Here is a 14,836-nt window from a genome sequence, read left to right as displayed (position 1 = left end):
AAAAAATACGATTTTTTTTTCAATCTAGTAGAACGATAATGGACAATTCAAACATATACTTACTGGGTTTTACGCAACACAATACGCCATTTCAGGCCAAGCCAGACCAAAAGAAAACAAAAAATTACCCTGATCAATAGCGAAAGATTTTACCGATCCCACCCAATGCTTGCCTGCATGCAGTGCGCCATATACAGAGATTGTTCGTTGATATTCACGTATAACTTATTCTTACATGGTGCATTGAAATCGGATATAGAGTAAAACTATTATGAAAGAATTCTGCATGAATATAGAAGACATAAGTTACTTATGTATTTATATGGTTTCATATATTTGAGCCGTGATAGCCCAGTGGATATGCTTTCTGTATCTCTGATTCCGGAGGGTGTGGTCCGGTCCGGGCATGAACCTCCAACTATTCAGTTGTGTGCATTTTAAGAAATTAAATATCACGTGTCTCAAACGGCGAAGGAAAAAGATCGCGAGGAAACCTGCGTATCAGAGAATTTTCTTAATTCTCTGCATATGTGAAGTCTTCCAATCCGCATTGGGTCAGCGTGGTGGACTATTGGCCTAACCCTTCTCATTGCTGAGAGGAGGCTCGAGCTCAGCAGTGAGCCGAATATGGGTTGATAACGATTTCTTTAGTTTTTGTAAACAGTTTTTAAGATATTAAAAAACATAAGACGGCATTTTTCTTGAATAATACTGAAAGTTACTGATGCGAAGCTTCGTGTCGTACTGACCCGAGAATGTATTAGTTTTTGAATTTTGTATTTGGCGCGGAGCGCAGAGGATCGTGCAGGTTTCCTCACGATGTTTTCCTTCACCGTTTGAGACACGTAATATCTAATTTTTTATAATGCACACAATTGAAAAGTTGGAGGTGCATGCCCCGGACCGGATTCGAACCGGAATTGGAGGCACAGGTCATAGGTCCACTGGGCAAACTCACTTACTTTGTTGAAATTTATTTAGTTAAATGAGGTAATTAAATAAGTAAACGCCCGTCATTTCGGCCGGTATCACCTCACAGCAGGCATTTTAACAATGAACTGTGGCGGTTGCCATCAACATTTTAATTAACTTTAAAATGAAATATCGGTGCTATTAAATTAATTAACGTTTTCAGTCTGGATCAGTTGGCGGATGGTCTATCAATAATTGAGAATTTACCATTAAATTTTTTAATATGAGAAAAAAAATGACTTAATCACCCTCATCAGCCTATCTATAAAGCCCATTACAGAACCAAACCTTTCCACCTTATAGGAGAGAAGATGACTTAGATCCACCAAGCCATTACCTATCTACTCTACAAACAGTACTTTGTTATACTCACGGGATGAAAAATAAAACTAATTTGAATAATTCCATATAGGAGATGTAAATATTCTATTTTATCCCCGTTCTGAAATGCTACAATGATGGACTTTGAGCATGAAAAAAATTTAACTAAAAAAATACAACCGACTTCAAAATCACAAAAATGTTTCTACTAAACTAAAAAGCGAAAAATAACATCCTACTATGTCCTACCTTCTGATCAGCTTGAAGGTGACACCAAGTTAGTGTTGTGTTAATTAAAGCCGTATCTGAAAGAAATGTCTGAAAATGTAGTTAAAATCTTTATGATTTAATAGTCTTGAATTAATACATCACTAACGTGGTACCGTTTTCAAGCTGATCAGAGGGTAGCACATAGTACGGTGTTATTTTTAAGGTTCCGACGAATTGATAACCTCCTCCTTTTTTTGAAGTCGGTTAAAAAGTACATATACATTATAATTATAAACCTAGATAAAGTAACTCCTTACTCGTATATCTCTAACTAAAATTATATAGATAGAACCTCTATTATAGCCGTACCATGAGGCAATACACACATGAACCCTAAAGTCTAAAATATACGCTGTGGAGAGCAATTTAAACCCATCAAAAAGGTTTTATATTACAACAAAAGAAAGTAGAAGTGCATGATACATTTTTAATTAGAAACAATTAAACGTAGGTTGCTACGAGTAGGTGCGCTACTAAATTGGTACGTTTATAATATTTTAACAGAATAAATCTCTTAGCAGGCGGCACCCTTACAATATTTTATCCAAGTTAATGAGGCCACTGACCCTTTTATATTTCAACCCGTTATAAAACAAGAGCAGCGGGGTTCAACAAACTCTCCGTTGGTTTAATAAAATATATTTTTTTTACAAAGCCGAGGACTTTTTATATTTTTGTCTGCCATTAATATTCTAGAATTCGCGAGTGATGATGTGAGGGAACGTTTGTGACATGTATGTGATTAATTTAAATGAATAAAAAACTGTGATGACGTATTCTTAGATTTAAAATGACGTGACGTGGATATTACCGACAACATGAGTTAGTTTTACAATGCTCTGACTTGCTTGGACTACCTGAGGTATTAAGTCTCATGTTAAGTCATGCTGAGTTTGTTGTGGGCTCTTTTCGGACCAAGGCGCATTTGGAACCCTCGTAACTGCAATTTTAAGTTGTCGACCAATTATTATCACCATTATTAAATAATATTATTACCTGACGTTTCGAAATTGCTTGTAAACTTAGCCTAATTGAAATAAATGAACTATGACTTTGACTTTGTTTCTGTAGAGTGCTCGCATGATAAATCTGCGCGCGACTGCCTTCGCAATTATGTTGGCAGCGTTAGTGATCTCTTTTACACGCTAAGCGACAGATAGAGATAGACAAAAAGATGGCGTAATTTTTGATTAGTTCCGATTTTCGCCACGCGCAAAATTGCCGTCCGCGCGCTCTACTAGCAACCTCCCTACATCTACGTCCACACCTTTTAAACCGCAATACATTAGTTGCTGTGGTAATTCTTCCACGAACGAGCTCTACTACAAAGAGCACTACAACGTACTAATGGCAACACTATTTTGACAGCTGGCAATTTATTATTGCTCATTAGATATTGCCATTTCATCATGAATAGACTTCTGTCGGAGCAACTCTTGCAAGTTGTGTTAAATTTATTCACAAAATTGTGGTTCCATTTTACGGTCAACAAATTAGTCAAGTCATTTAGGCACTAATCGTTTTCACATCACGCATAACGAATGAGGCTATGGCCATTAACTTTGTATGTATATTGTCGTTAAGTCGTACTTCTCCAACAAACCAAAGTCACTTTATCACTTGGAAGAATATGTTTTCAAGTTATTTCTGATCACAGATTAAGAATTATAGGCAGATGGATCGCCTGGAACACGACAGTGTCGTAGCCGCTCCAAATACAAAATTCAAAAACGAATACATTCTAAAGTCAGTACGACATGAAGCGATGCATCAGTAACTTTCAATATTATTTAAGAAAAATGGCGTCGTATGTTTTTAAATATTTTAAAAACTGTTCACAAAAACTGCAGAAATAAGATGGAGTATTTTTTTATTGGTAATTATTGATTACTATATTAATTTACGTAATTGTTGTTAGTGTTAAATTTTAAAATACAAATTATGAAAATAGTTAAAACTTGAAAATAAATTGGTTAAAAAGTTTGACTTATACAGACACCGAAGAATTACTCAATGAAAATATGAAATAAGCTAAAATAATTGAGTACACCTATCTAACGTTCCTGTTTACTGTTTTACTTTACTTTTCTTTTTTGTAATGTATTTCTTTTTGTAATGTAGTCCTATTTATTGTCATTTTTGTAATTAGTCCTAGTCCAACGGAAAACATTAGAAAATCCTACCTGGTCTCCACGATACAGATCAATCTAGTGTGGAGACCACAGGCAATGTTATGGTTTTTTGTATCTATTTTTGGTTAATAAAGATTTTACTTATTATTATTTATTTATTTAGTTTGTTTAAGCGGATGTTAAGGAGACGCGTGACGTTAGTATTTTTTATGGGTTTTTCCGCCTTCACAACGCTGCTTGTAAAGACTCACTCTGTATGATCTTTACTCAGTGTTGCTGATATAGTAAAGTCGTTTTATACCTATTACCTACCTATATTATTTAGTTACAAAACACAGACAGTTTAAAAATATTACTCTCCTTATCATCACAGAAATATTACAATGCTATCATTCGCCTGATCGTCATACACTTCTCCGAAGAAGATTCTTAGTCTTTGAAAGTATGTAGGTAGGTATATTATGTCACAAATAATCTCCTTAAAGCAGCCAATAATACCTACTTCAGTGATTTTTTATCTATCACGATCGAGACTCTTTTATGTCTTTGAAAAGAGTTCCCGAAGGCCGGGGCGTTGTACCCACCGCCAAGAATATTACTTTTACACAAATCTGGGGCTTACGCTCCAAGAAAGACGCGAACAAGTCATAAGCGACAGCGGTCCATTTTTTTACTACACACTTACACAGTCTTATTTAACCCTGCGTAGGTCTAATATTGGAATTAAAATAAATAAATATTCTTAAATAACACACACATAACTTACTTAGCCCCAAAGTAAGCGAATAGCCTGTGTTATGGGTATTAGACCAGGATCCGTGGAACATTTTTACAATCGATTACTATCAAGTTAATTTTCCGTGAGTAGCTTCATCTTGCTAACCCTCAACTTTTATATTTACAAAAATTCTTAATTCTGGTAGCTAACTGGGTTACCAGTAATAAAAATTTCTAAGCATCGAAACGAGATATTGTACCACGCAATTTGTAGAAATTGTGGCTGTTAAGTTGTATAACTATTATTTATGCAACAGTAAAAAACAGCTGGTTAGCAACAACTTTTAATAACCTCGTTATTGATACAAATAGAGAGAGGGGGAGTTTACCAGACGTCCAACAGAATTAAGAATATTGTTAAATAATAAAGTTGGTCGTCTCATCAAGATGAAGCTGCTCACGGAAAATTAACATTATAGAAATTGTGAGAATGTTCCACGGATTCTGGGCTATATAACATAGCAGATTTTATTTTATTTTGTACCACTAAGTAGGTACCACTTACTGACATTCAAATCTATGGTTCCCGAGGGATTTGTGAAAAACTAAATTCTACGCGGACGAAGACGTCGTCCGCTAGTTTACTATAAATCGATGATGTAAGAAATCTTTACACATTAATTGCTTCTGAAATAAACTTTTCTTTTTATTTTATCCTCCGCTGTTTCTCAAGTCTTGTTCGCTTTGCCGTGATCAAACGAACGCCCTGTTTTTATCAAAGAGAACACGACCAAAGAATTCATACACTTGGGAGGTTTCTTGTCGTACATAGGTAGAGTATTAATTACTTGGCATTTAATAAAATCTCGCTTTGTTTCAATACAAAACGATTCTAATACTTGTTTTATAAAAAGCTTCAAACGCAGCTACCGCCTTTTTCACCGCCCACCGAGTGATTTTATTTTAGCGCAAACTAATTTGAAATACAATTAATTTTGTTTGAGTCGGATGCAGAGTCTTTGTTTTGTCTATGAATGAAACAATACCAGACGTCTTTACAATTTATTTTCATGTCTTGTTTTAGTATTGGAAATTTGCTTATTCGAGTTCTATCATGATTTTCTTTAGATTTGCTGTATACGAATAAAAACAGTAAGTTAAAATGAAGCTTATTGATTTCTTGAAAAAATACTATTTTCTATCACGCTTACATTAGCTTCACTTGTAACTATGTATGTAAGAAAATTTTAGAATCTTAATTGGACCCACTTCCCGGTCTTCGATTATTATGAAACTTTGCACACGCTCTGAGTTCTGATGGCAATACATGACTAGCTAAGAAACGTCACTATAAATCCAATATGGCGGCCTCCACAAGATATGGTGGACTTGCTGTTTGAAATCCACCCACATGAAATAAATATCAAAAAAAAGGGTATGCTGTCAGGAATACAAAAAATAGGCACGTGACTTATATCCAATATGGTGGACGTCCAAGATGGCGGGCAGCCTATTTGAAATGCACCCCCATGATATGGGTATCAAGTGTTTTTTAGTTCTTTAAACTATTCATTATTTCATTATTTATGTATATGTCGATTGTCGGCGCTTGGCTTCAATCAAGCCAATGGTACGCATACTGCTCATATGAACCTTCTTAAATCAGTTGAACTATTTTTGAAAACAGTATTGAATCCAAGCATATAAACGCGGGAAGCTATACTGTGTTTTACTACATACCGTTTTTTTTTAATTATTACTAGATGTTTTAACTATGACCAATATCTCCATTAGCCTCCAATCAGTCAAAAAAGAATGTTAGTTTAGTACGATAGCAAGAAAATTACGGCACAGATATATAAATAAGTACATAGCACACGAATTGACGGGACTAAGTGGGTAAAACATTTTATTTTTATAAAACATTAAAAGTAAAAACTCTCTATTACTTTTGACTTTCGTCTGACATTTTATTCCACTCAAGACACGAACACCTACGAAGTCCATAAAAATATATATCTTGAATCCATTTATTTTCTTTCGAGAAAAATTATATTTTATCGCCGCAGTAACATGACGTCTGTCAGTATAACGTGACCCATTTCCCGGCGTTTTTCCAACAAACAGATAGTCTTATTGAGATAAAATGTGTCGTCTTGACATGAAAGCCGTGCTTGGGCGGAGCGCGCCACACAATGACCTAGCAACTAGGATAACTTTAGAAAGACTTTCTAACTTTCTATTTTCTCGTTTGATATAGAACTGAAGAATAGAATTTGTTATATATCTTAACATAGACGTAGAAAGTGTCATGATACTTCTATATATATTTTTCTCATTTACATTGTACCTTGAATGTGTATAAAGATATACTCGTAAAGGTGTTATTTTCAGTCACTTTTTAGTGCGATGTTACGTATTTCACTATTCAATTATATTTTAGAGATGGGGCACTAACGCATCAAAACTGAGGCGGACAAATTTGGAAAATTGACTTAAATTTAGTCGCTTATTAAACAACGAACATTATTTAAACAAATAATACCTAAATATAGTCTACAATGTGTTCAGGAAGTGTAAAACTATACCTATATACATAAATATTTAATAGAATTAAAGACAAAGTTGTTCATGTGTGATCTCAGTAGAATGGCTAAATTTAGATCACTTTTTGCGGTGCTTTTGTAGAGACGTAACCTATCTATAGTAAAATTATCATTGCTTTAATTCATAAAGACTACATAAGCATAATAATATTTCCGAATTTAGGTGCCAGGTAAAATATACTCAAGAGTTTACGAATTATATCATAAAATGTTTAATCTTTTGGTCCGGATATTTTTGAGATTTGAATATATGTTAAGGTGATTCCTTCATAACTCATTAACTATTTAGGTTCCAATCTAAGTTCTATTGAAACCAATATCAACTAGGTTAAAATTATATAATTTAAATTACATTACAAATCATAACATCTAACTCTTACGGAAGAAATAAAGAAAATATCTTGACCTAGTTTTAGCTAACAATATATCTTTCATAAGCCAGAATGGTAGATTTCACAAAAATAGAATGACGAAAAGAAAAACCAACCAATAGGTATTCCATTATTTCCCAACAAAAGATGTGGACCGGCCTAACGTGGGGTGCGCTCCATAAATACCGACAAAGACACGTTCAAACTTTCGGGCGGATTGAGTTGTATGAAACTGGATGAAACGCGGCTCAAATTTCATACAATTTCAGTTCGCAACCGCTCCGAGTATTTGAAATTAGCTAACTTTTTGCGGACGATGACAGAATTCGCAGAATTTTCATCTGATGTTGAATATATTCGCGTGTCAAATTGTTTAACAAAGTACCTAATGCTACTTGTTATTTAAATATCAACTTTATAACGTACATGAGAATTTACAACGCGCTTAACTTTAATTTTATTTTAAATCTATTTATCCAAATAGGCGTTGGCTTATTTGAAATAAGGGTATTGTTACTGGGCTATTTTACCTGTTTAAAAGCGGGACTTCATCCTAGTGATAATCACGTGTGTGACATTGTCGTAGGCAGAGCAAGAGTCATCAATTTGGACAAATAAACATATTTTTAGCAGAATCAGAAGAATAATCAATGTCAAACAAAGGTTATGATAATAATAATACACAACATTTGTCAGGACAACTTAATTAACAAATCAAACTGTAACCAAAATAAACACTAGAATGGCAGAGAATGACCTTGAGTGGAGTCACGCACTTGTGAACGTTATGTGTAGGGTTAAAGACGTCTTTGACAGTTAACTAACACTCCCCTTTTCCACTCAAGTCACTCTCTCTGCCTATCCCAAGTAACCCATAAAGAATTACACAACAAGAAATGTGGACGGCTCGAACGCCACGAGCATACTGAAGCTGACCGTATGACGAGCGCCTTATATCGCAAGTCGTTCCCGCCAATTGATCGCTACCCCTCTCTAACTACCTACTCTTTACTGAAACAAGTCGCGCAACCTACACGACGTCGGCACGAGCCAACATGAGATCGAGCGACGTCTCCTACAATATATTTTTTAATAAAGTTTTTTTTTTCAGAAGCATGTACTGGCCGTGGCTTCTGCTACTACTGGTAGCAGTCAGCACTGCAGATAAGGCCTCTGACCCACAGGGCCTCCTAGAATCTACACCAGGTATGTATCTATCTACTAAAGATGTGTTTTTATTTTCATTATTATATTACTTGAAATTAAATCTGTAACAATGAGGAAATATATATCAATATTAAACTTGTATTACAAAATTTAAAAAAAAATAAAGCTCTATGACCCACGCTCTACGCTCTAGTCTGTGGACCTACGTATGCTATTATATTTCTAGTATACAATTTAAGTGCCATCGTTTAAGTTATCGATGTACGAAACGAAACTATTAAGCAACTATTTCCTCAATAATATACTAGTAAAAATAAAATTAAAACAGACTGGTTCGGGGTCCTCCTTGTCATTTATAATCGATAGTTCTGAAATACTTTGAAAAACAGAAATAAAACTCTAACCACACTTTGCAACATCATTAAGGCGTTCAATCGAGTTCCGCGAAATTATAATTCGTTTTTCACGTTTAATGAGACTTGGCAAGCTCTTGATACTCCGTCAGATGCCCTTAAAGGCAAAGTAATAACTTTCGCGAGGGCAAAAAGCGGTTTTATGATTAATCAGGGTTTATGTTTCAGAATAATGATATGACTTCATTGCCTCTCCCATTTACTCCGTAACTTTGTAATATAATTAAAACAGAGCACTTAAACAAACAGTTAAACTGTTATTAAGTTGTTTATCATCGACGTGAAAAAGAAGGGTGTTATAAGTTTGATGTCTGTCTGTGTATGTGCGTTTTTTGACGTGACAACGTCTTATAATTCGATGCAGCCGGCTGCACACTCGAAAAAAGATGACGTCATGCGTCGTTCCCTCGCTCTAGGGTTGCCCACATTTTTTACAAGAAATAAAGTATAATATTCTGGTCTATGAAGATTATTAAACAGTATTTTAGAAAAGCGAACATTTTCTTTTGAAAAATGCAACCGCAAAATGCAAAATCAGTATTTTCTTATGATGTCGTCACGTTCAACTATCGTAAGTTAACCGACTTTACAGACAACCGATTTTTTTTTTGTGGCATCGTAGCTTCAAAGCGAATGAATCGATTATGATGATGTTTTCTGTTTGAAAAATGCCGTGATCTAGATGGTTCTTTGCCATATTTATGACGATCTGTTTAGACTAAATAACATACACTAACTATAATAATATTATTTAACAATATAAACTCATTTCCAAAGTCACTGACATAGATCAGCGAATCGCAAAGCTGAAGTGGCAATGGGCAGGTCACATAATTGGAAGAGCCGATGGAAGTTGGTGTCCCAAGGAATGGCGACCCCGCACTGGAAAGCGCAGTGTTGGTCGACCCCCCACTAGGTGGACCAAGCATCATCATCAATTGTAATTTGATCAGTATATTACAACCTTTTAAATATCTTATTTATTTGAAATTTGATCATCTGCAACCTTAGTAATATTCCCAAATGCAAACCATTAACTGATCACGTAGCATCAAATAGTCTGCGATTATTGAAAAACACCCCAATACAGTAAATCCGTGGCAAAATCCAAGCTAAAAGATTATTTGCAATGGCAAAGATCTGAAACAATCCTTTTTTTCTGACGTTTTCCACACTGATTAAAAGTCGGATATCATTTATTCTAGATTCAGCACATTCTAGACAAGCAAGTTTTACTATCACTACATAGTATAAAACGAAGTCGCTTTCTCTGTCCCTATATACCTGTACCCCTATGTATGCTTAAATCTTTAAAACTACGCAACAGATTTTGATGTGTTTCTTTAATAGATAGAGTGATTGAAGAGAAAGGTTTATATTCATAACTAGCGACCCGCCCCGTCTTTGCACGCAAATACAATACTACTACTACAACTGTGAACGTTTTTTATATAAAAACGTAGCGGCCTGCTGGCTTCGCACGGGTAACACACTAATATTATAAAGCCGAAAGTTTGTGTATATGTTTGTTCCTCCTTTACGCTGCGATCCAGAAAATAATCTATTTCCATTCCAAATTTCAGCCAAATCGCTTCAGTAGCCGCAGCGCAAAGGAGGAACAAACAATTTCTTTTTACATTATGTCCTAAAAATAATTTTGATCGCAACATATGTCGCATACCCAGTGTATGTAATATTTTTATTCTAAAATTAATTAAAAAGGTATTACAAACGTATTACACAACAAAGTCTGAAAGTAGATAGAACGGGTAAGTATTAAAAAATATAAAAATCCCGTACAACGTTCTATCTGGAGCGTGCCACCGATGAAAAGTTTAATTAGCCGTAGCCGCGTAGCATCGTAGCGCGTAGAGCTACGAGCGTAGCTTTGTAGCTTTTTGAAGTGACGTTGTTATATTTTAATTGTCAAATTGTACAAAACATGATAAATTTTAAAATTTAAACTATCGTGAGTGTTATTCATATTAATTGATTATGAAACACGGCTAAAACTCACGTGATATTACGTCGGAGTATGCCCGACTAGTTTCAAACCCATACGGTTCCCTTAGTCATGAGCTGGTTCTTGCATCGCGGCACGATCCAAACTGCGAAGCGGCTGCGCGACGAGTTTAGCCGTATTTCATAATCAATTAAACATGATAAAACCTAAATGATAAACAAACGACGACCTACGTGGTACAGTGGTATGTGCAGTGAAGTGGACAAGACGAAGGTCTACCCCGGCTGGGCCGATTGAGGTTTCCTTAATTGGTTCAGGTCTGGCTGGTTGGATGATTTGGCCGTGGCTACTTATTTACTACCCTACCGACAAAGACGTACCGCCAAGCACTTTAGCATTCTAGTATGATGTCGTGTAGAAACCGAAAGGGGTGTGGATTTACATACTCCTCCTAACAAGTTAGCACGCTTCTATCTTAAATTGCATCATCACTTACCATCAAGTGAGATTGTAGTCAAGGGTTAACTTGTAAAAAAATAAAAAAAGCAAAACTTCCTAAAGTGAATGTAAAATTGAATTGAATTAAATCTAATAACTTACAAAAGAATTGATACATACCCAATTTACGCTTGTTATTATTAATTTTAAGATATTTTGCCATAACCTTGATTTCTATTATACTGTTTAATAAAACAAAAGTATTTAGGCTATTGTGTAAGTTATTTTCTATCTACAAGTTATACCCGTTACATAGCTCAAAAGCAATATTTATTTATTATCTATACTAATATTATAAAGCTGAAGAGTTTGTTTGTTTGATTGAACGCGCTAATCTCAGGAACTACTGGTCCAATTCGAGAAATTCTTTAAGTGTTAGTTAGCCCCTTTATCGAGAAAAGCTATAGGCTATATTTTATCCCCGTATTTATACAGGAACGGGAACCACGCGGGTGAAACCACGCGGCGTCAGCTAGTCAAAAGCTTGGTACCTGTTCATAAAAGTGAGAAAACAAAATACTCATACGCGAAAGAGTAAATGCCGAGTCATCACTTACCATTAAGGGTTGTACAAAAACTGCTGGGAGCAAATTTACCGCTTCATAAAACTTCTCGTTCACCTTCAGTTGAGTTGTAGCAATAAATTCAGAAGTTCGCGTAAACAACTAGGTGCTAACTGAAATGTAACAATTTGCGAAGTTCGCACCTTTTTCCGAAGCTTACGTACTTCAGAACTGGGTGTCTAACCAACTACGGTAGACGAAGAGCTTTTTTGTACGAAATATATTTTCAAAGAATCTGTAATATTTCATTATAAGGCCTAGCTCACAATGGCATGGAGTCAAAGCGTCGCAAAGCGTCATGTATTTCGAATACAACGCGCGACGACTAAAAGCCTTAGCCTTGGCGTGTACAACGTACCAGCAGAGATGCGTCACTTTGAGACGCGAGTAGAACACGGCAAAGTACAAAAACAAGCAAAAAAAAACCTTGGCTGAGTTTGTTATGGGCTCTTATCGAACCAAGGCGCGTTTGGAACCCTCGTAACTTTAATTTGATGCTGACTTTTCAAAAATGCTTGTAAACTAAGCCTAACTGAAAAAAATGAATTTTGAAATTTTAAATTTTGCTCTAATTTAACCAGGTGACGTCACGCGTATGTGTATCGTCACTTGGATCTGTCGATGCTCATTTCATATTTACACAGCACAACGTAAAATAAGAGATGTTATAGGAATAGACAAATAATACGACTCGTGGCGACGCTTCGCTTCTGCGCAAATGTGAGTCGAGCTTTAGACTTCGTTTAAATAACAAAAATCTACCGCAAATAATACAGTCATGGGACCAGATTGCGTAAAATTTAATTTCATTTATAGTTAGTGGCTTACTTGCATTTACTTATAACTTAATACCAGCTAATCTTATCACTGGCGGTGCTGCGTTGTGACGCGCGAACATTGAGAATATAACCAACATTTTGCTATAAATGCAAGATAATGCAAACTATAACCGTATTAAAGTGTGACGTGACGAGTAGCAGCGACAGTGATTGTACCATTATTTTGTGTTAGAGCAAAAACACCTCGAGCAGTACTGTGATCTTGAGAGTAGGTTTAAAGGATCCTTTCAGAATGCATTATCACTTACCTTCTCTACACGACATGTTCTCCATCCCCACACAAAACAATTTACGATAAACAATAATTACAACACAAAACATTATTGCACAAAGTCAATAACGTGACTGGCAGCGTGACGGCGTTTACGCTGCCTAACAAACAACTGAGCACAAGTCATCAAATACCCTTTTATTTGTACCAACACTGATACCTCCCCTCTACAATAACATAAATAATGAATGTTAGTACCAACCGTAATCGAGGAACTTGTAACAAAAGGTTTGATGAAGCAATTAATTCCACTTATACCCGAAATTCGAGTACTTAGGATATTTTATCTGGAATTTTCCATGAACGAAGTCGCAGCAACCCAGACGAGCAGAAGTGACTCATAAAAAACGGTCTAATGTAAGGAATTTTCTCCTTAAATAATATGAATGAATTTGCGCAAAGAAATTCCGAGACGGCATTCCGTATTTTAAGTACAGTATCCAGACATTTATTATGCACGTCACATGCCCGAGTTGCTCACAGACTTGGCGAGTTTCGCTGAAGTAACAAGAATTCCCGTTTAATAAACTTCCTAACACTGACGTCCGCGGGAAAAAACTACTTTGTAAATATTAAATAACTTCACTGCCGTAACAAAATTTTATTTAGACATTCTTTGTGTCTTTATTTTTTTAATATAAAACATTTAGAATATGCTATTGTTTTGATAATTTGCAGGGTTTATTTTTTATCAGATATCCTTCAAATTTAGTATTATATATATATATACCTTTTATCAGATCTTTGTTTTTTTTTATATCTGACAGTCCATCTATAATGTAAACTTGACGTTACGAATACATTGAGTAGACCTAAATGAACCATTTGAGTTAAGGTTTAGTGATTAGTGATAGTGTAGTGTTAAGTGCTACATGGAAGATCACGTCAACAAAGTGTCCTAAAGTAATAGTAAAAGACTAAGATTAAGTTATTAAACATTATCTTAGTATAAAATAAATATATTAGGTTAAAGTTAAATTACTAATTAGTCACATAAGTAGAGTTTATGGTAATCTTATGAAATACCAAAGTGATACTTTGCAACAGAAACAAAAGCAAATTACGTATATAAAAGTTTGTACTGACAAAATTTCAGCTTATAATCTTTGACAGTGATGGGCGAAGCGTGTTAGGTTTCTGGCGACAGGGGATATGATTTTGCATATAAAGAGTGCTATGATCATAACTCAATATTTGTTTACCTTACTAGGTGGTGCAGTCGAAGTCAAATTTCATTCTGAATTGAAAATTAGAATTCAAAAAAACCATGCTATGCGCATCCGTCGCTTGTTTAAATAAAACTTGCCTTTAAGTTGAGAGTTACGCTTAAAGTTATAAAGCTAGGCTTTTAGGTCAAACTTTTCACCCGGCTTAGTGAACTTTATCCACACACTTTAGCATAAAACAACCTAGTAGCTTAATACAAAGCATTTTTAAGTCAAGCGCGTTCAATTTTTGACTTCATGATTGCTTTTCATGAGGCACACTTATATATAAACGTTACTCTACTTGGTAAGCAAAGAAAATAAGTTTTTTGATCCTTGATAATCATCATTGTCTATTTTTTTAACGTGCTCTTCAAGGCATTTTAGGTAATATCACTAATTTCCCGACTCCGGTCTATTAGTGAGAGTTTCCTTGGGCACAAATTCTGAGCAAAGAACAAACGGGATATTATTTTAGCATATAAAGCAGTACTTAAAATCGATTTTCAAACTATAACTATTCCATCA

At 35.1% G+C, this 14,836-nt stretch overlaps 1 protein-coding gene across 1 annotated transcript in view; it reads left to right on the top strand.

Annotated features, from left to right (window-relative positions):
* LOC112054703 (thrombospondin type-1 domain-containing protein 7A) overlaps window positions 1-14,836 on the top strand; it is a 108,390-nt gene that overhangs the window by 33,872 nt on the left and 59,682 nt on the right. The window contains exon 2 of the mRNA XM_024094569.2: window positions 8,501-8,595. Coding sequence (XP_023950337.2) covers window positions 8,505-8,595 — 91 coding nt within the window. The 5' untranslated portion in view covers window positions 8,501-8,504. The remainder of the gene's footprint in view (window positions 1-8,500; window positions 8,596-14,836) is intronic.

The sequence above is a fragment of the Bicyclus anynana genome, chromosome 11 (genome assembly GCF_947172395.1).
Source record: "Bicyclus anynana chromosome 11, ilBicAnyn1.1, whole genome shotgun sequence".
Classification (NCBI taxonomy): domain Eukaryota; kingdom Metazoa; phylum Arthropoda; class Insecta; order Lepidoptera; family Nymphalidae; genus Bicyclus; species Bicyclus anynana.
This window is presented reverse-complemented; position numbering and strand designations above follow the sequence as displayed.